Source organism: Maylandia zebra, linkage group LG17 (genome assembly GCF_041146795.1).
Source record: "Maylandia zebra isolate NMK-2024a linkage group LG17, Mzebra_GT3a, whole genome shotgun sequence".
NCBI classification, from domain to species: Eukaryota; Metazoa; Chordata; class Actinopteri; order Cichliformes; family Cichlidae; genus Maylandia; species Maylandia zebra.
Window position 1 is genome coordinate 4,356,408 of NC_135183.1, and position 26,409 is coordinate 4,382,816.

The 26,409-nt window shown below is 38.5% G+C and overlaps 2 protein-coding genes across 4 annotated transcripts; one reads left to right on the plus strand and one right to left on the minus strand.

The window, feature by feature from the left end:
- Window positions 1-953: 953 nt before the first annotated feature.
- Window positions 954-19,716, minus strand: cdc123 (cell division cycle 123 homolog (S. cerevisiae)). Its single transcript, XM_004568844.5, has 14 exons — window positions 19,611-19,716; window positions 19,376-19,460; window positions 19,061-19,132; window positions 18,809-18,872; window positions 18,546-18,578; window positions 18,114-18,209; window positions 17,016-17,122; window positions 16,725-16,776; window positions 14,083-14,158; window positions 13,726-13,848; window positions 13,388-13,416; window positions 13,188-13,289; window positions 12,965-13,102; window positions 954-1,729 (listed from the first exon to the last, which is right to left on the minus strand). The coding sequence occupies exons 2-14, from the start codon at window positions 19,447-19,449 to the stop codon at window positions 1,670-1,672; spliced, it is 1,026 nt and encodes a 341-aa protein (XP_004568901.1). The 5' UTR covers window positions 19,450-19,460; window positions 19,611-19,716; the 3' UTR covers window positions 954-1,669.
- Window positions 19,717-20,425: 709 nt separating this feature from the next.
- Window positions 20,426-26,286, plus strand: nudt5 (nudix (nucleoside diphosphate linked moiety X)-type motif 5). 3 transcript variants are annotated; one of them, XM_023153941.3, is made up of 10 exons: window positions 20,426-20,483; window positions 20,694-20,765; window positions 21,081-21,150; window positions 21,379-21,446; window positions 22,428-22,480; window positions 22,558-22,665; window positions 22,773-22,868; window positions 23,016-23,117; window positions 25,229-25,282; window positions 25,372-26,286. In XM_023153941.3, exons 3-10 carry the CDS (start codon window positions 21,094-21,096, stop codon window positions 25,479-25,481), a joined length of 648 nt encoding a protein of 215 aa, XP_023009709.1. In that variant the 5' UTR covers window positions 20,426-20,483; window positions 20,694-20,765; window positions 21,081-21,093; the 3' UTR covers window positions 25,482-26,286. The 3 variants fall into 3 exon arrangements, with proteins under 3 accessions (XP_023009709.1, XP_076732363.1, XP_076732364.1); XM_076876248.1 differs by lacking the exon at window positions 20,426-20,483 and adding an exon at window positions 20,556-20,576; XM_076876249.1 differs by lacking the exons at window positions 20,426-20,483; window positions 20,694-20,765 and adding an exon at window positions 20,772-20,919.
- Window positions 26,287-26,409: the final 123 nt, after the last annotated feature.

Consider the following 26,409-nt stretch of genomic DNA (forward strand, 5'->3'; position numbering starts at 1 on the left):
GAGGATCAAAATTGACGGCAGAATAAAGGTAGCAACCGAGGCGATCACACCCAGCAGAAATAGAGATTCATCAGACCAGGCAACATTTTCCAATCTTCTGCTGACGAGTATTACTTAGCCTGTATGAACTGTAGCCTCGGCTTCCTGTTCTTAGCTGACAAGAGTGACACCTGGTGTGGTCTTCTGCTGCTTCAAGGTTCAGTGTGTTGGATACTCAGAGACACTCTTCTGCATACCTTGCATACAAGTGGTTAATTGAGCTATTGTTGCCTTCTTATCAGCCCTTATTACTGCCATATGATTGGCTCATAGACATATACTTTAAACAGTTGAACAAGTGTACCTAATAATGTGAGCAGAGAGTGTAACTGCAGGCCTATCGTATCTGTATTTTTTTTTAGCTTGATGCACTTAATGAACTGGACTCAGTGCGATTGTGTGTGTGTGTGTACATCTATATTTTTAATCACAGACTGGAGTTCATCATTAGCTAAGCTTTGTATTTACCCTTTAGTCTTTATGATCACGATCAGATTTTGTGATTTGCCCCCTCCCCCCAGCAGCAAATACCCTTTGTCACATTTCAGCAGACAAGCTCGTCCTTATTTGCAGGTCAAACTGGATGTTTACATACACGTTTCAGTTTCATAATGATGACAAGTGGTGAGGCGTATTCACAATATTTGTGTCATGCACACTGTTGCTGCTCGTCCACAGCGGTTTACCTGGCGAGCTGTACCTCTGACACCCACTCTTTCATCTCCCCATAATTGCTCCATCAATCCAGTGAAGAGGAAAAGGGGGAAAAAAGGAAAAGAAACAAAAGTACTGCCCTGTGTCGTGCGTGCGCAGCTCATTTAGCTCTCGGGGTAATGAGAGCTGTTGCGTAACAGTGCAATCAATTTCTAATGTGCTGGTTTACAGCACCCACCAGACTGACAGCCGAGTCAATACACGACAAAGAAGTTTAATGGTGTTCTTTGGAGCAACAGTCTACACTGATGCGTGATGAGGGGAGAGAGAAAAAAGAAATAACAGGACTCCAAATGAGCGCAGGGAGCAATGACTGTGTCAAAACTGCTCAGAGGAAATTGGCAGGGAAAGATGGAGGAGCTGGGATTTCTGGCAAGAAAATTAAAGGTGACTCAGTGATGAAGGGCTTTAGTGTTAAATAGAGAAGTCTGTCAGCCCCATAGGTAAAGAAACAAACTGACACTGTGTGTGTGTGTATCAAATTGATTTCAAACCAAGAGAGACTGTTTTGAGATGTGATACAGATACACAGACTACTCCACAGGCTCAAAGTATAAAAGCAAACATTCTTTACATTGTTAATGAATACATCATTTTACAGTAACACAGTCCCCGCCCCCACAAAAAGTGAAATAACCAACCCCTGGACACGGCAGAGGCCTCTATTAAGATCGGCAATAAGGCGCTAGGCAGTGTCGAAGGAAATGAGTCCCTAAGGAACGGGTAACACGATCTGCTAATTTAACATGCTCCATTCGAGTAATGTGAAGGAGCTATTTAGGAAATCCCGGGTACACCGCGTACCATTCTGAGATTTAAAAAAAAAAAAAAAGTAGAAGGAACTGGTGCTGAAACAGAAGAGAGGGTGAAGAGTCACTTCATGCAGATTTTATATGGAGAGCCGATGACGCTGATGTCACTGTGGCGCGTTCTCCTGCTCTTCCTCCTCCTCAGACTCTTCCTGTTGGCTTTTCTTCTGCGAACAGGAGAAGAAGGAGAGGAGAGTTTAACCCTTCACTGCAGTCACCTGTCATTTTACACTAGTGTAGTATAACATTAGAAACTAGAAAGTGCATTTTCTGAAGAAACTGCAGTGTGAATGCTTGAATCTGAATGTATGCATTGAAATGAAATAATTACTGAATTTAAGTTAAAAATTTTGAATGAGATAAAAAAAAAAAACCGAATTTAACCTGAAAACAAAAGTGCTGAACTGCTAAAAGCTGAAGGTTACACAGAAGAAGAAGTTGGAAAAAAGCTGAAAATGTTTTAATTGTAAATTAGAAAAACCTAAGAAATGAGAAAAGAACATTTAGAGTCAGAAAACATCTGAAAGAATATTAAAAGGTCATATTCTTTGAATCACTGAATGACTAAAATGTGATCCCTCCACTTGGACCCACACAGTTTAAAAAGTTTACATCTCTGAGCTTTGAAAGACAAGATGTTGGAAAAAGAACAACGATGGCGACGTTTTGAGGGTAAAATGATGGCTTTAACACTGTGGACACAGCAGCAGTTGAAAGAGAAGTGTTTAAGATGAATCTTGGCAGAGTGAGAGAGAGAGCTCGTTAAGCAGGCAGGTGTGAGCCTGGTTGCTATAGTGACCGCACCCAATGGCTCCATACACACGGACACAGACATGCACCTCACTTTTGCTGCTTAAAATGAACAGAAAAGTCAGGCCGAAACAAATCGTTCCCAAATGAAAAGTAAAAGTCGTATTGACAAAATTCTTTCACTGTGAGCGACAGCAATGTCTAGTCTACCAAATTCTCAGTTTTCATGTCTGTGGAGTTTATTATATGGACGTGGTGACAGTGGAAAGACACCATGCTCTTCTGATTTTCAAACGAACCTTCTGAGCCATTTTAACATTAGAGTCTATGGAAGAGTTGGAGGGAGGAGGCTGTGCATTGGTGACATTTATGAAAGAACCATAACACCTAGTACAATAGTAAACACATTGGATGAAAGAGGACAGCCATGGCTACGTTTTGAGGGTAAAATCATACCTGTAGAGCAAACGCTGCGGACACAGCAGCAGTTTTAAAAAAGATTTTAAGATTATTTTTTTTGCTCCTCTCACTCTAGCAGTTGAGCTGCCTCACTCTAGCCCCAACATTCCGTCCCATACACACCCATTATAAACTCTGAAACGGGTGAAAAAACATCATGAAACTTAAACTGGAACTGAAGAAAAAGTATAATAGATATTGAAAAGATAAATACAAGTTGAATAGTTGAATGTCTTGTCTTCGTTTTAAAGTTTGAATGGTGGCTCTATGTGAACGTATGTTGAAGTAGTAAGAGTTTAAAAATGAGTAAGTTGAATGAGAATTTGAAGGGTCTCCCCATTGAAATACATGGGAAATTTTTGTTGAATAAAGTTGAATAAAATTAAAAATATAAATGTTAAAAATGAGAAAAATACAAGCAATCATGTCCAAAAGAATAGGAATCTAATGGTGTTTGAATGGTTTTTCTAAGTTGAATGGTTTTGAAGGAGTAGGCTTTCAAAAAACGTACGGAATAGATAATAATAAAATAGAACTAGAAAGTGCATTTTCTGAAGAAACTGCAGTGTGAATGCTTGAATCTGAATGTATGCACTGAAATGAATTAATTGCTGAATTTTGAGTTAAAAATATTGAATGAGATTTTAAAAAAACAAACAAAAAAAACGAATTTAACCTGAAAACAAAAGTGCTGAACTGCTAAAAGCTGAAGGTTACACAGAAGAAGAAGTTGGAAAAAAGCTGAAAATGTTTTAATTGTAAATTAGAAAAACCTAAGAAATGAGAAAAGAACATTTAGAGTCAGAAAACATCTGAAAGAATATTAAAAGGTTATATTCTTTGAATCACTGAATGACTAAAATGTGATCCCTCCACTTGGACCCACACAGTTTAAAAAGTTTACATCTCTGAGCTTTGAAAGACAAGATGTTGGAAAAAGAACAACGATGGCGACGTTTTGAGGGTAAAATGATGGCTTTAACACTGTGGACACAGCAGCAGTTGAAAGAGAAGTGCTTAAGATGAATCTTGGCAGAGTGGCAGGCAGAGCTCGTTAAGCAGGCAGGTGTGAGCCTGGTTGCTATAGTGACCGCACCCAATGGCTCCATACACACGACACAGACATGCACCTCACTTTTGCTGCTTAAAATGAACAGAAAAGTCAGGCCGAAACAAATCGTTCCCATATGAAAAGTACAAGTCGTATTGACGAAATTCTTTCACCGTGAGCGACAGCAGCTTCTAGTCTACTGAATTCTCAGTTTTCATGCCTGTGGAGTTTATTATATGGACGTGGTGACAGTGTAAAAACACCATGCTCTTCTGATTTTCAAACCAACCTTCTGAGCCGTTTTAACATTAGAGTCTATGGAAGAGTTGGAGGGAGGAGGCTGTGCATTGGTGACATTTATGAAAGAACCATAACACCTAGGACAATAGTAAACACATTGGATGAAAGAGGACAGCCATGGCTACGTTTTGAGGGTAAAATCATACCTGTAGAGCAAACGCTGTGGACACAGCAGCAGTTTTAAAAAAGATTTTAAGATTAATTTTTTTGCTCCTCTCACTCTAGCAGTTGAGCTGCCTCACTCTAGCCCCAACATTCCGTCCCATACACACCCATTATAAACTCTGAAACGGGTGAAAAAACATCATGAAACTTAAACTGGAACTGAAGAAAAAGTATAATAGATATTGAAAAGATAAATACAAGTTGAATAGTTGAATGTCTTGTCTTCGTTTTAAAGTTTGAATGGTGGCTCTATGTCAATGTATGTGGAAGTAGTAAGAGTTTAAAAATGAGTAAGTTGAATGAGGATTTGAAGGGTCTCCCCATTGAAATACATTATAAATTTTTGTTGAATAAAGTTGAATAAAATTAAAAATATAAATGTTAAAAATATGAAAAATAGAAGCAGTGTTGTCCAAAAGAATAGGAATCTAACGGTGTTTGAATGGTTTTTCTAAGTTGAACGGTTTTGAAGGAGTAGGCTTTCAAAAAACGTACGGAATAGATAATAATAACTAGAAAGTGCATTTTCTGAAGAAACTGCAGTGTGAATGCTTGAATCTGAATGTATGCATTGAAATGAAATAATTACTGAATTTAAGTTAAAAATTTTGAATGAGATTAAAAAAAAACCCCGAATTTAACCTGAAAACAAAAGTGCTGAACTGCTAAAAGCTGAAGGTTACACAGAAGAAGAAGTTGGAAAAAAGCTGAAAATGTTTTAATTGTAAATTAGAAAAACCTAAGAAATGAGAAAAGAACATTTAGAGTCAGAAAACATCTGAAAGAATATTAAAAGGTCATATTCTTTGAATCACTGAATGACTAAAATGTGATCCCTCCACTTGGATCCACACAGTTTAAAAAGTTTAAATGTCTGAGCTTTGAAAGACAAGATGTTGGAAAGAGAACAACGATGGCGACGTTTTGAGGGTAAAATGATGGCTTTAACACTGTGGACACAGCAGCAGTTGAAAGAGAAGTGCTTAAGATGAATCTTGGTACAGTGGCAGGCAGAGCTCGTTAAGCAGGCAGGTGTGAGCCTGGTTGCTATAGTGACCGCACCCAATGGCTCCATACACACGTACACAGACATGCGCCTCACTTTTGCTGCTTAAAATGAACAGAAAAGTCAGGCCGAAACAAATCGTTCCCAAATGAAAAGTAAAAGTCGTACTGACAAAATTCTTTCACCGTGAGCGACAGCCATGTCTAGTCTACCAAATTCTCAGTTTTCATGCCTGTGGAGTTTATTATATGGACGTGGTGACAGTGGAAAGACACCATGCTCTTCTGATTTTCAAACGAACCTTCTGAGCCATTTTAACATTAGAGTCTATGGAAGAGTTGGAGGGAGGAGGCTGTGCATTGGTGACATTTATGAAAGAACCGTAACACCTAGGACAATAGTAAACACATTGGATGAAAGAGGACAGCGATGGCTACGTTTTGAGGGTAAAATCATACCTGTAGAGCAAACGCTGCGGACACAGCAGCAGTTTTAAAAAAGATTTTAAGATTAATTTTTTTGCTCCTCTCACTCTAGCAGTTGAGCTGTCTCACTCTAGCCCCAACATTCCGTCCCATACACACCCATTATAAATTTTGAAACGGGTGAAAAAACATCATGAAACTTAAACTGGAACTGAAGAAAAAGTATAATAGATATTGAAAAGATAAATACAAGTTGAATAGTTGAATGTCTTGTCTTCGTTTTAAAGTTTGAATGGTGGCTCTATGTCAATGTATGTGGAAGTAGTAAGAGTTTAAAAATGAGTAAGTTGAATGAGAATTTGAAGGGTCTCCCCATTGAAATACATGGGAAATTTTTGTTGAATAAAGTTGAATAAAATTAAAAATATAAATGTTAAAAATGAGAAAAATAGAAGCAATCATGTCCAAAATAATAGGAATCTAACGATGTTTGAATGGTTTTTCTAAGTTGAACGGTTTTGAAGGAGTAGGCTTTCAAAAAACGTACGGAATAGATAATAATAAAATAGAATAATAATAATAAAGATTAGAAGAACAATACTGTGAATGCTTTTCAAGCATTCACACTAATAAAATAGAATAATAACTAGAAAGTGCATTTTCTGAAGAAACTGCAGTGTGAATGCTTGAATCTGAATGTATGCACTGAAATGAATTAATTGCTGAATTTTGAGTTAAAAATATTGAATGAGATTAAAAACAAAACAAAAAAAAAATGAATTTAACCTGAAAACAAAGGTGCTGAACTGCTAAAAGCTGAAGGTTACACAGAAGAAGGAGTTGGAAAAAAACTGAAAATGTTTTAAATGTAAATTAGAAAACCCTAAGAAATGAGAAAAGAACATTTAGAGTCAGAAAACATCTGAATGAATATTAAAAGGTCATATTCTTTGAATCACTGAATGACTCAAATGTGATCCCTCCACTTTGATCCACACAGTTTAAAAAGTTTAAATGCCTGAGCTTTGAAAGATACGGTGTTGGAAAGAGAACAATAATGGCGACAATTTGAGGGTAAAATGATGGCTGTAACACTGTGGACACAGCAGCAGTTGAAAGAGAAGTGCTTAAGATGAATCTTGGTACAGTGGCAGGCAGAGCTCGTTAAGCAGGCAGGTGTGAGCCTGGTTGTTATAGTGACCGCACCCAATGGCTCCATACACACGTACACAGACATGCGCCTCACTTTTGCTGCTTAAAATGAACAGAAAAGTCAGGCCGAAACAAATCGTTCCCAAATGAAAAGTAAAAGTCATATTGACAAAATTCTTTCACCGTGAGTGACAGCAATGTCTAGTCTACTGAATTCTCAGTTTTCATGCCTGTGGAGTTTATTATATGGACGTGGTGACAGTGGAAAGACACCATGCTCTTCTGATTTTCAAACGAACCTTCTGAGCCATTTTAACATTAGAGTCTATGGAAGAGTTGGAGGGAGGAGGCTGTGCATTGGTGACATTTACGAAAGAACCATAACACCTAGGACAATAGTAAACACATTGGATGAAAGAGGACAGCGATGGCTACGTTTTGAGGGTAAAATCATACCTGTAGAGCAAACGCTGCGGACACAGCAGCAGTTTTAAAAAAGATTTTAAGATTAATTTTTTTGCTCCTCTCACTCTAGCAGTTGAGCTGCCTCACTCTAGCCCCAACATTCCGTCCCATACACACCCATTATAAACTCTGAAACGGGTGAAAAAACATCATGAAACTTAAACTGGAACTGAAGAAAAAGTATAATAGATATTGAAAAGATAAATACAAGTTGAATAGTTGAATGTCTTGTCTTCGTTTTAAAGTTTGAATGGTGGCTCTATGTGAACGTATGTTGAAGTAGTAAGAGTTTAAAAATGAGTAAGTTGAATGAGAATTTGAAGGGTCTCCCCATTGAAATACATGGGAAATTTTTGTTGAATAAAGTTGAATAAAATTAAAAATATAAATGTTAAAAATGAGAAAAATAGAAGCAGTCATGTCCAAAATAATAGGAATCTAACGATGTTTGAATGGTTTTTCTAAGTTGAACGGTTTTGAAGGAGTAGGCTTTCAAAAAACGTACGGAAAAAGAAAATATAACTAGAAAGTGCATTTTCTGAAGAAACTGCAGTGTGAATGCTTGAATCTGAATGTATGCACTGAAATGAATTAATTGCTGAATTTTGAGTTAAAAATATTGAATGAGATTAAAAAAAAACAAAAAAACCCCGAATTTAACCTGAAAACAAAGGTGCTGAACTGCTAAAAGCTGAAGGTTACACAGAAGAAGGAGTTGGAAAAAAAACTGAAAATGTTTTAAATGTCAATTAGAAAACCCTAAGAAATGAGAAAAGAACATTTAGAGTCAGAAAACATCTGAATGAATATCAAAAGGTCATATTCTTTGAATCACTGAATGACTCAAATGTGATCCCTCCACTTTGATCCACACAGTTTAAAAAGTTTAAATGCCTGAGCTTTGAAAGACACGGTGTTGGAAAGAGAACAATAATGGCGACAATTTGAGGGTAAAATGATGGCTGTAACACTGTGGACACAGCAGCAGTTGAAAGAGAAGTGTTTAAGATGAATCTTGGCACAGTGGCAGGCAGAGCTCGTTAAGCAGGCAGGTGTGAGCCTGGTTGCTATAGTGACTGCACCCAATGGCTCCATACACACGTACACAGACATGCACCTCACTTTTGCTGCTTAAAATGAACAGAAAAGTCAGGCCCAAACAAATTCTTCCCAAATGAAAAGTACATGTCGTATTGACAAAATTCTTTCACCGTGAGCGACAGCCATGTCTAGTCTACCTAATTCTCAGTTTTCATGCCTGTGGAGTTTATTATATGGACGTGGTGACAGTGTAAAGACACCATGCTCTTCTAATTTTCAAACGAACCTTCTGAGCCATTTTAACATTAGAGTCTATGGAAGAGTTGGAGGGAGGAGGCTGTGCATTGGTGACATTTATGAAAGAACCATAACACCTAGTACAATAGTAAACACATTGGATGAAAGAGGACAGCCATGGCTACGTTTTGAGGGTAAAATCATACCTGTAGAGCAAACGCTGTGGACACAGCAGCAGTTTTAAAAAAGATTTTAAGATTAATTTTTTTGCTCCTCTCACTCTAGCAGTTGAGCTGTCTCACTCTAGCCCCAACATTCCGTCCCATACACACCCATTATAAACTCTGAAACGGGTGAAAAAACATCATGAAAGTTAAACTGGAACTGAAGAAAAAGTATAATAGATATTGAAAAGATAAATACAAGTTCAATAGTTGAATGTCTTGTCTTCGTTTTAAAGTTTGAATGGTGGCTCTATGTCAATGTATGTGGAAGTAGTAAGAGTTTAAAAATGAGTAAGTTGAATGAGGATTTGAAGGGTCTCCCCATTGAAATACATTATAAATTTTTGTTGAATAAAGTTGAATAAAATTAAAAATATAAATGTTAAAAATATGAAAAATAGAAGCAGTGTTGTCCAAAAGAATAGGAATCTAACGGTGTTTGAATGGTTTTTCTAAGTTGAACGGTTTTGAAGGAGTAGGCTTTGAAAAAACGTACGGAAAAATAAAATATAATAATAATAATAATAAAGATTCGAATAACAATACTGTGAATGCTTTTCAAGCATTCACACTAATAACTAGAAAGTGCATTTTCTGAAGAAACTGCAGTGTGAATGCTTGAATCTGAATGTATGCATTGAAATGAAATAATTACTGAATTTAAGTTAAAAATTTTGAATGAGATAAAAAAAAAAACCCGAATTTAACCTGAAAACAAAAGTGCTGAACTGCTAAAAGCTGAAGGTTACACAGAAGAAGAAGTTGGAAAAAAGCTGAAAATGTTTTAATTGTAAATTAGAAAAACCTAAGAAATGAGAAAAGAACATTTAGAGTCAGAAAACATCTGAAAGAATATTAAAAGGTCATATTCTTTGAATCACTGAATGACTCAAATGTGATCCCTCCACTTTGATCCACACAGTTTAAAAAGTTTAAATGCCTGAGCTTTGAAAGACAAGATGTTGGAAAGAGAACAATAATGGCGACAATTTGAGGGTAAAATGATGGCTGTAACACTGTGGACACAGCAGCAGTTGAAAGAGAAGTGTTTAAGATGAATCTTGGCACAGTGGCAGGCAGAGCTCGTTAAGCAGGCAGGTGTGAGCCTGGTTGCTATAGTGACTGCACCCAATGGCTCCATACACACGTACACAGACATGCGCCTCACTTTTGCTGCTTAAAATGAACAGAAAAGTCAGGCCGAAACAAATCGCTCCCAAATGAAAAGTATAGGTCGTATTGACGAAATTCTTTCACCGTGAGTGGCAGCAATGTCTAGTCTACCTAATTCTCAGTTTTCATGCCTGTGGAGTTTATTATATGGACGTGGTGACAGTGTAAAAACACCATGCTCTTCTGATTTTCAAACCAACCTTCTGAGCCGTTTTAACATTAGAGTCTATGGAAGAGTTGGAGGGAGGAGGCTGTGCATTGGTGACATTTATGAAAGAACCGTAACACCTAGGACAATAGTAAACACATTGGATGAAAGAGGACAGCCATGGCTACGTTTTGAGGGTAAAATCATACCTGTAGAGCAAACGCTGTGGACACAGCAGCAGTTTTAAAAAAGATTTTAAGATTAATTTTTTTGCTCCTCTCACTCTAGCAGTTGAGCTGCCTCACTCTAGCCCCAACATTCCGTCCCATACACACCCATTATAAACTCTGAAACGGGTGAAAAAACATCATGAAACTTAAACTGGAACTGAAGAAAAAGTATAATAGATATTGAAAAGATAAATACAAGTTGAATAGTTGAATGTCTTGTCTTCGTTTTAAAGTTTGAATGGTGGCTCTATGTCAATGTATGTGGAAGTAGTAAGAGTTTAAAAATGAGTAAGTTGAATGAGAATTTGAAGGGTCTCCCCATTGAAATACATGGGAAATTTTTGTTGAATAAAGTTGAATAAAATTAAAAATATAAATGTTAAAAATGAGAAAAATAGAAGCAGTCATGTCCAAAATAATAGGAATCTAACGATGTTTGAATGGTTTTTCTAAGTTGAACGGTTTTGAAGGAGTAGGCTTTCAAAAAACGTACGGAAAAAGAAAATATAATAATAAAGATTAGAAGAACAATACTGTGAATGCTTTTCAAGCATTCACACTAATAAAGATTCGAATAACAATACTGTGAATGCTTTTCAAGCATTCACACTAATAATAACTAGAAAGTGCATTTTCTGAAGAAACTGCAGTGTGAATGCTTGAATCTGAATGTATGCACTGAAATGAATTAATTGCTGAATTTTGAGTTAAAAATATTGAATGAGATTAAAAAAAACCAAAAAAAAAAAAACGAATTTAACCTGAAAACAAAGGTGCTGAACTGCTAAAAGCTGAAGGTTACACAGAAGAAGAAGTTGGAAAAAAGCTGAAAATGTTTTAATTGTAAATTAGAAAAACCTAAGAAATGAGAAAAGAACATTTAGAGTCAGAAAACATCTGAAAGAATATTAAAAGGTCATATTCTTTGAATCACTGAATGACTAAAATGTGATCCCTCCACTTGGACCCACACAGTTTAAAAAGTTTACATCTCTGAGCTTTGAAAGACAAGATGTTGGAAAAAGAACAACGATGGCGACGTTTTGAGGGTAAAATGATGGCTTTAACACTGTGGACACAGCAGCAGTTGAAAGAGAAGTGTTTAAGATGAATCTTGGCAGAGTGGCAGGCAGAGCTCGTTAAGCAGGCAGGTGTGAGCCTGGTTGCTATAGTGACCGCACCCAATGGCTCCATACACACGCACACAGACATGCACCTCACTTTTGCTGCTTAAAATGAACAGAAAAGTCAGGCCCAAACAAATTCTTCCCAAATGAAAAGTACATGTCGTATTGACAAAATTCTTTCACCGTGAGCGACAGCCATGTCTAGTCTACCTAATTCTCAGTTTTCATGCCTGTGGAGCTTATTATATGGACGTGGTGACAGTGGAAAGACACCATGCTCTTCTGATTTTCAAACGAACCTTCTGAGCCATTTTAACATTAGAGTCTATGGAAGAGTTGGAAGGAGGAGGCTGTGCATTGGTGACATTTATGAAAGAACCGTAACACCTAGGACAATAGTAAACACATTGGATGAAAGAGGACAGCCATGGCTACGTTTTGAGGGTAAAATGATGGCTGTAGAGCAAACGCTGTGGACACAGCAGCAGTTTTAAAAAAGATTTTAAGATTAATTTTTTTGCTCCTCTCACTCTAGCAGTTGAGCTGTCTCACTCTAGCCCCAACATTCCGTCCCATACACACCCATTATAAACTCTGAAACGGCTGAAAAAACATCATGAAACTTAAACTGGAACTGAAGAAAAAGTATAATAGATATTGAAAAGATAAATACAAGTTGAATAGTTGAATGTCTTGTCTTCGTTTTAAAGTTTGAATGGTGGCTCTATGTCAATGTATGTGGAAGTAGTAAGAGTTTAAAAATGAGTAAGTTGAATGAGAATTTGAAGGGTCTCCCCATTGAAATACATTATAAATTTTTGTTGAATAAAGTTGAATAAAATTAAAAATATAAATGTTAAAAATGAGAAAAATAGAAGCAATGTTGTCCAAAAGAATAGGAATCTAACGATGTTTGAATGGTTTTTCTAAGTTGAACGGTTTTGAAGGAGTAGGCTTTCAAAAAACGTACGGAAAAATAATAAAATATAATAATAATAAAGATTAGAAGAACAATACTGTGAATGCTTTTCAAGCATTCACACTAATAAAGATTCGAATAACAATACTGTGAATGCTTTTCAAGCATTCACACTAATTAGTACTTTTCTTGTACGTTTTTTATGGTAATGCTAATCAAAAACTCTCCACATCATATGATTAAGATCGCAGTAACGGAGTCAGCACCAGATGAGCTCAGCATGTCCAGTGGTTACTGATGGGATGCTCTCTAAAGGTCCCAGCTGCTAGTACAATGGTGGTCAGTCAGTGGTCAAACTTTAGAGAACCTGGGCTACATGCTGGTGCAAGAAGTTGAGTCTTTTCTGCTGCAGCCGCAGCTGAAAATGCACTCACTATGTCTTTTGTTTCAACGCCTGAATGGCAAACAACGTTTGTGTTCATGCATGACAAACAGGTCGTCATGCATGAACGCAACTTTCCAGGACCTACCAGCTTGAGGAAGTCGATAAGTTTGTATGCATCCTCTCCTGTGGAGAGGTCGACAAAGTCCCGTGGAATTCTGTAGCTCAGACAGGGGCTGGGTTGCACCGTCACCTCGCTGGTGGTGTAGCGGAACGCCGGGCCTTCCTGCACAGGTCCACAGACACACTGAGCATTCATTAAGACTCCAGAGTGTGTTGCAATACGGGACATACAGTATACAATGACTGACCTGCTGCTCTGCAACCTCTCCAGACGTCAGCTCGCCCCAGGTGAACAGCAGCGAGTCAGTCACCTCTCCGAATGGGTTCAGGTCGATGAGCCACACCCTCCCCTGCGACACACACGAAGACACATACAGTAAATGCAGCTCACAAAGTGTGTGTTGGGTTTTTTTTGATTTATCAAGAAAAACATTCAGTATCGAGTTACCTGGCTGTCTCTGTAAACATCAAACACAACTGTAAAGCAGAAAAAAACATCTGAATGAGTAATCATTTAACATTCACACTACTGTCTCGCACAACTTCAAAAAGCAAACTTTTATTACCACCTCACATTAAACATTAAAATCACAATTAAGTGAAATGTCATCAGTCTTCGCTTTCATTTCCGTCCTGCCTAAATGACCCCATTTTTAACAGTACATATTTAATGACTTTCATTACTCCACAAAAAGTCTGTTTCTGTCTGAGGAGAACTTACGAAACTGAAAATATTGCATTAAAATTTACATGTACAGGGAAAAATAAAAGCAGGCTGATGCTCACAGTCTTCATCCAGGAAGTTGTACTGGATGTGCTGGCTGAAGAAGTCCTGAATGGCCTGGCTTATCTGCTCCTCCTGCTTCAGGATGTGCTGGTAATACTGCGTGTAGTCTCTTGGGGAGATAGCTGGGAGATCGCACAGACACATCGTCAGCACACTTTAGATTACATTTTATAATTGGTTCTAAATTAGCCTCCTGAATAACTGTACAGAGAATTTTAAAAAATAATTCCCGTCTCATGCATGAAGCGTACTCTCTTTATGTCCATTTGTAGCCACTCGGTGGCTAACGTGATCAAACGCAGTGCAGATATTTATGGACAACACTCGTGTAAAAGAAGAGGAGGGACAGTTTTTACCGATCAGTTTGTTTTCTTTGACAAAGCAGCGAAACTCTCCGCCAGGAATCAGCTCACTCCACTTCCTCAGTACCAGCTGAAGAAAGAAGACAAGTGTTAGAGTGTGAGACAACCATTAAAGAGGAGACACTGGCGCTAGTAAGCCAATAGAAATACTTAAATACGGCAGCAGATTTGTTGATAGTACAAGGAAAGCCAAAGAATGTGTTAGTGCTCTGCATGCAAATTACTCCCAACTGAATCAATATGTAATGAAGTTTTCAGATGACACCATTATTCTTAGCTTACTCACATGCAAGTCTGACATTTTAAACCAGGACTGGACAGGCTTGTGAAAAAACTGAAGAAACGATGGTAGGTGCAGGATCCTTTGCAGATCAAACCTCTCTAACTGTTTTATTTGATCTTATTTAGTTGCACTACAGTATTTTTTACCCAGTCCTGTTATGTTCATGCAATTCCACTGAGCAATGCATATAAACAACAAAGGGATGTGAATATTACTGTACACAGCAATGACATTACACAGGTTACTTTGTACAAACACACTGAAAGTGCGTTTACTTGGCTCATAAATGTGGCCGTGATTGTAAAGCAATCAATCAGCATCTCCGTTTCCTTGGAGACTCCAGGATTTCGGTTCTGCTGCAATGTCTTTTTTTTTCTTTTTCCCCAGCGTGCTTCAGTCCACCTCTAACACCTGTAGTAGTCAAGTTTTTAAGTTTTAGTTGAATGGCAGGAAAAATCATGGGATCGACTTCCCCGACATTTTTGTATTTTCGCTGGCTGGCAGGATTTTAACCAATCCTTCACATGACTGAACTCCAAGTTTGTGCTAATAAATGCTGGTAGGAAGTACAGGCTCCCTTTGTGTAAGCACACCAGCTATAAACACTCATTTTTCTCCTCTGTCAGTTAAACTGATAAATAAAACAGCTCATGCAGAACAGAAAGGATTTAAGGCAATTGTTTTTTCTTTTTTTTCTTAAATTGACTCTTTATCTGTTGTTTACTTCAACTCTTTCCCTCCTTAGTCACGTATTAAGGATAAACCTTGTTTCTCTCTTTTGAACTGACATGTTTCTGTTGTATTTCAGGTCTCCTTCCAGAACTAAATGACTGGATGTGACTGGTGATCTTTGCCTGTATAGCTTATCTGGACTACCCTCGGGAAAAACCTAATACCCAATCTAATAGTTGACAAACTCCATCTTTATTGATATAAACTGAGGTGTCAAAACTTATTAGGGGAAGTCAGAAAAGGTCGCCACTTGTTGCTCTCATGTTTGTGGGTGTGTGTTTTTTGATGTAGCGGTTGGCTGACAATTATTAACTAATCTTATTTCATATGCAAACAGCCTAATGGCCAACACAGGATGACTCACCAGGTCACGAAAAACAAGCCTGTAAGAAAATGACCTCTCTTGACTTATGACCCAGTCATCGCTTTTCTGGTGAGTTTTCAGTCTCAGCTAGTTACTGAATACAATGTTTGTTTTTAAGAAATTACTGTTGTATTTGGAGTCAAACAGATCATAGAGATCAGGGTATGTTTTAGAAGTGGCTGCTGTATGAGTCTGGAAAGTCCTCAGGCTTTTTAGTCAGAGCCAGCGCTCCCTCATAATCTGCAAAACCAAAATAAGCTCGGGGTTATAATAACAGGTGCTGTCACAATGCAAAGAGACTAATCAAACATGATTTCTTTTTCTGAAAATGTTGAGGAGTGTAAATGGTGAAGTTTTTTGTGAAACCGTTTGTCTCCAGTTTTTTGAATAAGTCTTAAATTTTAATCTTTGCATTTTTCTGTTGGGTTCTGAAAATGCCAACTTTGGGAGCCAGCGAGTGACTAAAAAGACACATTTGTAGTTTGTGTTCATAAAGTGACAGCTCAGAAAAGGGTTTTACTTTTAGTTGTTTCTAGGTTTTATTCTTCTTAATCATAAAGAGAGGTGGCATTTCTTGACTCCAGCTATATTTGTTATTGTCAGAGGGATTTACTCTGCTGTGACGGCTCAAATAGAAGAGCTACAGCTGAACAGAAACGCTCTCTTGGTCTTGCTCTGAGCTCTGTATTACAGTGGGACAGCAGTATTACACTGTTTCACCCATCATCCTCACCATATGCTACTAACAGCTGCCACTGGCCCTCGGGCCATACTTTGGCAATCTTTTAACAGCGATGAGAGACACTGTGAGCTGATTTAAGTGCTCGAGTAATTTCAGTTATTTCCATAACGACGCGGGGTTGGCAACCAGCAGAAGCCAGAGGGGTTTTTTGTTCTATCAGTCCTTTTAAACAAGAAGCTAAACACTCAACAGCACCTTCAATATTTGCATCTGTTCAGCTGCTCATTAAAAGAATGATCTAATCAGCCAATCACATGACAGAAATACATTTAGGCATGTAGACATAGACAAGGTGGCCTGTTGATATTCAAACTAAGTAAGGTGATTAAAAAGACTTTGAATGGTTGTTGCTGCCAGAGAGTCTAATCTGATCTACTTTTTTGTTGTTCCAGATTTATGTTGTATTATATTTTGTGAACATGTGTAAAGCAAGAGTAAATTAAGCCTCAGGGTAATGACACAAAAACATATTTGGAGACTATTCTTCTTTATGGTGGGAAAAAGAAAGTATATACCTCATAGTTGATGACTGGGTCTGGGGAGTCCTGGTCGCTGCATTGAAGGAATCTGAACATGGAAATGACAAAAAAGTAATAATAAAAACCTTAAAAATTTACTTTTCACTTTCCCCACACTAAATGTTTGTCATGGAGTGTGAAGCAGCGAGAGGTAAATCTACAGCCCAGCAAACACTGCCAGTTCAAATGGGCCTGCGCACACCACACCAGGTGTTTTTCCTTTTTTCTTTCTTTAAACGAGCCCAGTTGTTTACGATTGTGATGTTGTTGTTAGGCAACGGGACTTACGGCTGCGTGAGGTCATGCGTGATGAAGTCGGAACTTTTGAAGAGCAGAAATATATCACTGAGGCTGCGACACTGCAGGGAGCTGTTCAGAGCAATCCAGTTCGCATCCTGTAGGGAGGGGAAACAAACACACACGTTAAGTTACACTGGATATAAAACGTGTGCATTCAGCTGTTAAAATGACAACATGCTGTGCTGTTAAAAAATGAGACCACAATAAATCATTTGAAAATGAGGCTGCCAAGAGTCCTACATGTTACAATCTCCCAGATTCTCCATGTGTCTCGACTATGAGGTAGGATGGCAATAAAAAAGCCTTTTCTTAGAAAGAAAAACATCCAAGCCAGGTTACAGTTTGCAAAAAATACATCATGTCTCCCAAAAGCATGCGGGAAAAATGTGTTACAGTATGATAAGACTACACACACAATTCCAAAGGCATGTTTGGTGCAAAATCCAAGGTAAAGCATGGTGGTGGCATAATCATGATTTGAGGTTGCTTTGCATTAGTCAAGGTGAAGGGAATTGTGAACACTCCCAAATACCAGTCACTTTTAGCCTAAAACCTTCAGTATGACATGACAGAGAGCCTAAACGTAAATTCAAATAAAATGTAAATTCGAATGGCAAAGCTGGATTTCAGATCAAACAGAAAAATCAAATCAAAACAGAAAATCTGAGGGGAGAAGTTAAGAGGATTGTGCAAAGGAGACGGCCTTACAATCTGACAGATCTGGAGAGGTTTTGCAAGGAATGGTGGAAAAATGTTGCAAAGTCAAGTTTTGCCATGCTGATAGACTGAATGTTTTGATTATATCAAAAAGTGCTTCACTAGTATTAGCTTAAGGGTGTGCCCACTTATGCAACTAGCTTGTTGCACTTGGATTTATTTGGTTTGCACTTGAACTGTAAAGGTTATAGGTCACATCAAAGGTGGGAAACATGACTTATTATGGTTTCGTCACACTAACATCAGAAAAACCTGGCAGAACTATATGCCCTCATCCTTAATGAATAATTCATGAGGCATTTAGTGACAAACAGATGTTGGTCATGCTAACACTCTTCAATCTGAAGCAGAGGAAAGCAGTGTTTTTACCCGTGGTGCGCTCCAATTGAGTTTAGGGAATACACGCCCACCCAGGCTGTTTATGGCCTCCAGCACTTTAGAGGTGAACTCTGGAAACTCAGGAGCCTGGCAGAAACATGACATTTCAGGCTGTTATTCCCACCAAGCAAAATGATAGTACAAGCTTAAAGGTGAGATCATGCACATTTATTACATAGATGCAACCTGATTTAAAGAAGAATGAGTTCACCTCTTTAGCTTAAATGCTTATATCTACATTAATATAACAGCACACATATGAAGAAACATATACATGGAAGTAATGTAAACTACAAACTGATACTCGGCTATTTTTTAGCAAAATGGTTTTACGTAATCATCCGAATTGACTGTCTTTGGTTTAACTGTAAATATATAATAACAAATAAATGAGGCGCACTTGGACCCATTAAGGACACTTACAGTGACTGTTGTAGTTGTTTCATCGTCTGACCACTAGAAGGGAGGAGAGAGTTAGAAACATGATCGGCCATGCTTCACAAGAGCATCCACCACTGTAACAGCACATATGTGACACCAAAGACGTAAAAGCTTAATATGTCCCATTTAAGGTTTTAAATTTGTTTCACACTTATTTAGGTCATATTCAGTGCGATAGTGACCGTGCGATCCATTTATGATCTCTGTGACGTTCTTCCAATCTTGAAAAAAAGGCTCCAGCTTACCTGAATGTCTTCCTCTGCATCTGAGTCGCTGTTGTTAGTTTGTGTCTGCTGTGTGTTGTGGTCACTTGAGGGAAGAGAGAATGAGGAAAAGTGTAAAATCAGAAGAGACAGCATGTAATCTGTGAGCAACTGTCAGAACGCCCAATTACGTTTAAATCATGATTTCCACGACAGAACACGTTTGTGAAATTTCACATAGGAAACATAACCGTGTGTGTGTGTGTGTGTGTGTGTGTGTGTGTAGTCTGATACCTTCCAGAGACTACCAGTGTCCCATCGTCCAGTAAATAGTCTATTACATTCTGAGGCAGTGGAAGAATCAGACTGGAAAACAAGACGAACCACATCACGTGTATAATACACAGAAACCAACAAAATATATGAAATAAAAGCACAGAAGTAGAAGAAGGGTGCACTGTTTACTATTTACACTCACAAAGACAGAAAGGGCAGCTGTCTGCTTTTTGTCTGTCGGCTAACGTTAGCAGCCGGCTAGCTGCCCTTTATTTTACAGCAACAATTATAAAAACGTTCAGTGGACTTGCTCTACAAACGTTAGCAGTTTACCTTTTAATCGTATGTTTCTTAAATATCGGATACCAAACCGAAAACTGACAGTTGACAACTTGCTCCTTCTTCATGCTGCAATATCCTGTAAAGGAAACGAGTCCATCAGTAAATAACTTCCGAATCTCTTTTAGAAACACATTAAAATTCTGGCTTGAAATTACACAAAATCTTCACAGTTATGAATCGATTTTAATGATTTTAATTTTACTCAGAAAACGGTGAAAATAAATACATTAGTTAGCTGTTGGTACAATTAAAAACCGTGCCATAAGTTTTCGCTCAGGGAATCATTTTCATGGTGCACATGTAGGCGTGCAGTGAGCTGACGGAGATCGTTTATTAAAAAGAAGACCTCACTGTGGATGCCTTAAACTACAATTGTAAACGTAAAAAAATAAAAAATGTTATTTATTTTAAAGAATTAACCGGATAAGATAAGATAAGATAAGATAAGATAAGATAACCTTTATTAGTCCCACACTTGGGAAATTTGTTTTGTCACAGCAGGAAGTGGACAGTGCAAAAGTTATGAGGCAAAAATTAGAATACAATAAGAATAAATACAGTACACAACTGTACAGAATAGAATAAAATAAAATACTATATACAGTAGAATAAAATAAAATAAATATATACAACTGAGTAAAAATACAACGATGACAGAAAGGATTATTGCACTTAGTATTATTGCATATGTATGGTTGTGTGTGCTTGATCAGTTAAAGTCTTTATTATGGAGTCTGACAGCAGTGGGGAGGAAAGACCTGCGAAATCTCTCCGTCCCACACCGTGGGTGCCGCAGTCTCCCACTGAAGGAGCTGCTCAGTGCTGTCACAGTCTGCTGCATGGGGTGGGAGATGTTGTCCATCAGGGATGACAGCTTAGCCGCCGTTCTCCTGTCACTCACCACCTCCACTGGGTCCAGAGGGCATCCTAGAACAGAGCTGGCCCTTCGGATCACCCTGTTCAGTCTCTTCCTGTCCCCAGCAGAGATGCTGCCGCCCCAGCAGACCACGCCATAAAAGATAGCAGAAGCCACAACAGAGTCATAGAATTTCTTCAGGAGTGGGCCCTCCACTCCAAACGACCTGAGTCTCCGCAGCAGGTACAGCCTGGATTCATATACAGGTGTATTTTCCGTGAAATGTCTTTTTTTTTTTTTACTGCAAACAAAGCCGATAATTAAAACTAGAATGAAGTAATTGCTGGATTTGTATTGTAAATATTTCATTAAAAATGTTAACATTGAAACTGTTTATTGAAATAGATTTAAGTTTCTCGGTTCTTCCCATTATTGTGACGTTTGTTGTATCAGGAAGTGGCAGCAGAGTGACTCATCATCGTTTCTCTACTCTCTACAACTAGTCACACACGAAAGGGAGTTCACGTGAGTTAATTTGAGTGTTTTTTACAAATTTACCGGATTGTTAAAAGTTTGAAATACTCGAGCTCTGGCAGTTTGTAGCACTGTGAAGGGTAAAGCAGATACCCGCCGTTAAATAAACAAAGACACACAGGGAAGGAAAGCTAAATTTGGAAAGGTAGGGGGAAATTGAACGGTCTTGCAGTTGCCTGGCTCTGGCAGCTAATTGAGTAGCTCATGATCTGAAACGTCTCTTCAGCGTTTAAGCACGGGTCGATACAACTGCTGTATTTTCCTGCCCAGGTCAGGCTTTCTGACTCGTCTTTCTTTCATTTTCAGTCGGACAGTAACAATGAGCAACCACGAAGAACCCAAAGACACTGCAGCTCCTCACATTGTGAAAGAAGAGGTGTGTGTGTGTTTAAATGTTTGTGAATGAGGGCGTTCAGAAAAAAAATGTCGACGCTAGCAGTATAAAATTGCTATAATAGTGCATTGGCTATAAATTGGCTTCACTTGTGTAATATAAAAATTGTGTTATACAGTTTAAAGTAATAAAGTTTCAATGTGGAGCTTCCATGTTAGTTTACTGAACAGTAGGCATGTGATGAGCTGTGTGTATGTGTTTGTTTTCTAGCTTATTGCGGCAGGGAAATGGGTGAAGCTGGAAAAGACTACATATGTGGACCCCGCTGGAAACACCAGGTATTGTTCTGTCTGTGGGTTTCCATATTCTCAGTGAGATTAATTAACACTGATAAATAGTGGATAGTAATATAAAACATAGCCTGAGTTTAAAATAATGAGTGTATGTGCAGTGACAAAAAGATCTTTATTTAATTTAGAAATTTGGGAAATTTTGGTGTTTATCCAGACAAAACAATAGATTTAATGTGTAATATAATAGCTTAACTGAAATGGAGTAGCTTGAAAGAATAACACAGAACACATTGCTGGTCTGTTGAGGTGAAGAGAGAGCCAAATGTGAAAGCAACGGTACTGTTTTACTGTTAGTGCTACATCCCTACCCCCACCAATGGTCATGATCTATGGGTAGCAATGGAAAGAATGAGATCGCGAATCCACACTCTGGAAATAAGCATCCTCCGAGTGGTGGCTGAGCTGAGGGCGAGAAGGGGCTCGGGGTAGAACCGCTGCCTCTCCACAAAGGAGTCGTCTGAAGTGGTTTGAGCATCTAAGATAGTGCCTGGGTCCCTTCTAGGCAAGGTATGTCTTACTTGGAGGAGACCCCAGGGTAGACCTAGGATTTGCTGCGGAGGTTATGTCTCTCAGATGGATTGGGGAAAAACTCTTTCCAATGGAAGACTTGGAAGAGGTGGCTAGGAAGAAGGAAGTCTGAGCATCTCTGCTTAGACTGCTACCCAGCGACGTAGACACATAATTCAGTTTTTTTCACCATCATCATTCATTTTTACTCTTAGTGAAGTACAAACCTGTCTGAAACTGAGTGTTTCAGACAGGTTTTTTCTGCTCTTGTCTCTATACGATGTCAGTAGATGGTTATGTGGATGTTTCCTCTCAGGAGCCCCACCCACCAACTGTTCAAAAATGTTGATTTTGATGGGCAGAAGAAAGTTAGCTTAACTGGAAGAGGAAGGAAGGATGGTAGAACAGCACAACAGGTCCACCCTTAAACTACTTTGATTACCTGTTTTAAACCTCCAGAACCTGGGAGACTGTGAAACGGACAACGAGGCGGGCCAACACTGAAGCAGATGGTGAGCGTATCTTCTTTCATTTTCTGGTTGTTCAGCTTTTGCCAGAGTTATTGAAGGCTAACACATATTTCCTCCAGGTGTGGGAATAATCGCTCTGCTGAAACGGACGCTGCATAAGGACTGCGTAGTGATGGTGAAGCAGTTCCGCCCTCCTCTGGGATGCTGCACTCTGGAGTTTCCTGCAGGTCAGTTTTTTCACTCATGATGTGCTCGATGATGGAGTATGTTCCAGGGTAATGAAAAGTGCTTAATCATCTCCAAGTTGGCACTTTGTTATTTTTCTGTTGTTTAGGATTGATCGATGAGGGGGAAACTGCCGAGGCGGCTGCACTGAGGGAACTGAAGGAGGAAACTGGTTACACAGGAGAAGTAGTAGGAGTCACTCCAGGTACTATTACACACCATACTGCAGAAATTCAGGGATCGGCAGGATGAAGTGTCCATACACATTTTATCTTTGAAAATTCCAATAAGAGCGATAAGGTTAAGTAGACTGATAAGTTTGTTTTGGCTAACATTATTGCTGTGCTTGCAGCAACCTGTCTGGACCCTGGTCTGTCTAACTGCACCATTCAGACTATCCTGGTCAACATCAATGGTGACGATGTGGAGAATATCAACCCAACACAGAAGCTGGGTGAGAAAACTTTTCACAACTCAGTTTTTTCACCATCATCATTCATTTTTACTCTAACTTGTTTAGGACATAATTCAGTTGGCCATGTTGCCTTCATCACTTTTCTTAGATTCACTTACAAGCAGAATTCCTGTGCAGTAATCTGAAGCCGGTGCTAAAATAATTAAACTCTATTCTAGAGGGAAAACTTGATGACTTTCAAATATATATTTTTTACCCTGAGCTATGCTTGATGGGTCACTGTTTCATCTGACATGATCACGGACAGAAATGACTCCCCACAGATAGCAAAGTGACCCCTGACTGGATCGACCCCGGTGTCTATTGCTGTCTGTATAGGCCAGCAGTCCACTGTTCACCTTAGCTGTTTATATGCTGTGTGAAGAGTTTCCACATCTATTTACTCTGGAGGAGGATGTAAAACTTTGAAAGGAGTCTGACACAGGTCATGAGTCGGTGAAGCTCACTTCTGTCAGGCAGCTGTAGTGAGGTGAAAATTTGAGGATATGTTGAAGTTTTCTGTCAGTAAGCGCTGCTGTTTTTGAAGCTGTTAGCCAGCGTTTCTGAAACTGTCTTGAAGAGGATGTAACGTTGCTGAACTCCGAACTACAAGACTGTCAGGAATTAATAAGTATGTTTGCTCGTTTTTCTTGTGTTAGTCACATTGTTTCTTTCCTCAGATGATAAAACATAGATGTCATGAGACTTCAAGTTGTTGTAGATGAAACTACACAGTACTGTGTAGTGCTGTTAACAAAAAAAGAAATGGGCCTTCTAATCTGTACCAAAATGTTATGATTTACCTGGATAGAACTTTATTAATCCCTTGGGTAGGTTCCTCCAGGAAATTCAGTTTCCAGTAGCAGAACGCCAACAGAAATTTGCATAGTAAAGAAATAGAATGTAATATAAAGTAAAGGTGAATGAGAGAATATACTATTAGCATATATACAAATATAAATACAAAATATATAAATAGGCAATGAAATATACTCATTTATGAGATGTAGCAGCCAGATGTCTATTGCACATTTCAACTATTGTCAGTCTATTGCACAGTGATTAGTTCTTCTTCAGTGATTGTTTGCAAACACTAGTTTGGTTTTCCCCACCCTCCTTTGTCCTTCCCTTTCCCCTCCCCTCCAGAGAGGAGTTAACCAGTTTGACGGTGTGTGGGACAAAGGAGTTTTTATTTGTACTATTGCTCCTGTAACATGATTTCTGTCAGAGTAGGAGAATATTAGCTTACTCTTAATTAGTTTTGGTGCTTAAATGCATTACTGTAATGAGCTCCTTGGACAGCTTCTAGAATTCATTTGGTAGTTGGATCTTCACTTTTCTCATGCAGGCTTTTACATTGCTGGGAGTAACAAGAGGTTATGGTAGTGTAGTTTATTGAAGCACACACAAAGTATCTGCCTTAACAAGCCTGTGCCCCTTTTTTCTTAACAATTCATTCACAAATGGATGAAATGGTCATTTAGAGGTTTTGGTTGTGTTAATTAAAGTTAGGCCAAAATGAGTAGTTGGTTCATCATTTTTCCAATCTGTAAATTGAAGATTTTGTGATCTTTCTGTTAAAAATTAACAATACCTTCGTGACTTCATGTCACTGTAGCTCACCTGCTTGAGCAGCTGATCTAATGCTGAAGCCTACTGCAGCAGTCTGGGTTAGTGTAATGGCTCGAAAGTCTCAGTTGGTTTTGACATTCAAACCTTCCAGCCTCTGCAGTTCAATTGGCAATTTAGAAACAAAGTATCAATCCTGTCGTGCTATTGATCCGATACAATACCAAGACTAATTGCATCTGCTGTCTCCTGTGAGTTTTACCTTTGTCATAAGCATCTGTACTCAAACATGAACTGTCCGTATCAGATTGTCCCACTGTTATGCAGCGTTCACGTGTTAAACCTCCTAAAACATGAAGAGAAACTCAGTCTTCCCTTTTTATGCTTCTTAAAAAACCAATATCATTATGTTAAACTTGTTCTCTTGTGTTGTTTTTTTCCCCCCCACAGATGATGGAGGTGAGTCATGTTTCAGTTCCCTTTTTAAGTAGCCCTCAGACATAAAGGCCCATGTGACCATTTCATTGATCTTCTCCTTCCAGAATTTGTCGAAGTTATTCTTTTACCGCTTGACGAGTTCCAGACCAAAATAGACGGTGCGACTTTTCACACACTAAAGTTTGTGCAAGCATTCAGACTGTAAGAATTAAAGCCTAACATGAGCTTCCCTCATTTTATCCCACAGATTTGTTGCAGAAGGAAAAAATAATGGTGGATGCTAGGGTGTACATCTTCGCCATGGGGATGGCTCAGGCCTTCTTTAAGCCAAGAGAGCTGCCTGTGCTGAAGCAGTGAAGGCAACCTGCTGAAGATGAGGATTGACAGGAAGAAATAGTCTCATTTTTGTTACACGGGGCTTCTGCATAGGAGCACAAAATTTGGACGTGTGTTTTTAAAAATGAGGATTTTTTTTTTTTTTTATTTCAAATTGTGAAATCAAAATATTTGTGCTTTTGAGACTAATAGAGCTATGTGTTTAAAATCATACTCAAAACTGAAAACTTGAAGTCAGAGGAGGAATTCAAAGGAAAGCAAACCTATGAAGAAGCCCTGTTTACACTACATGTGCTGGACCAGTTTTTGCTCTTGGTGTGAAGATTCCACCATAACTCATGGTTGGGCTTTAAGCCTGACAAATAGTAGTTTCCAAGTTTTTATAAGATAGCTTGACTTAACACAGGTTCTTGTAGGTTGTATTTACTGATTTGAAAACATTCCTTTACATGTGCTTACATACTGTTTGACTTAATGAGAGAAAAATCCACCTCAAACTAATTACCCGTTTAAAAGCTGGCTTTGTGGGGAAAAAACAGACTTCACTAAGTTGAATAATTCCAGCTCATGTCTCCTTTGGTCATTTCAGAATGGAAAGGAGCCAATGGTCACAAAAACTGTCACAAAGTGATAACGGTAACATAATTGGCAGATATATTAACATTTTAAGAGCGTAACTTCTCTGTAATGTACAGCAAATGAACTCTATTGATTTCAGTGACTGCTGTGCCTCAAACATTGATGCGGTGCAATTACCTGGAGATTGGTACTGTATTTACCCTAGCACTTAGAAATTACTGACCCATGAATAAACATATTCCCCCTACTTGTTCTGGAATATGTGCTTCTGTTTTAAAATTTACACTTTAACAAACAAAGATATGGAAACTACACGGTTGTTTGTTTGGTTTTTTAAAATTTACTTTTTACTGCTTTGGTGAAGAAATTT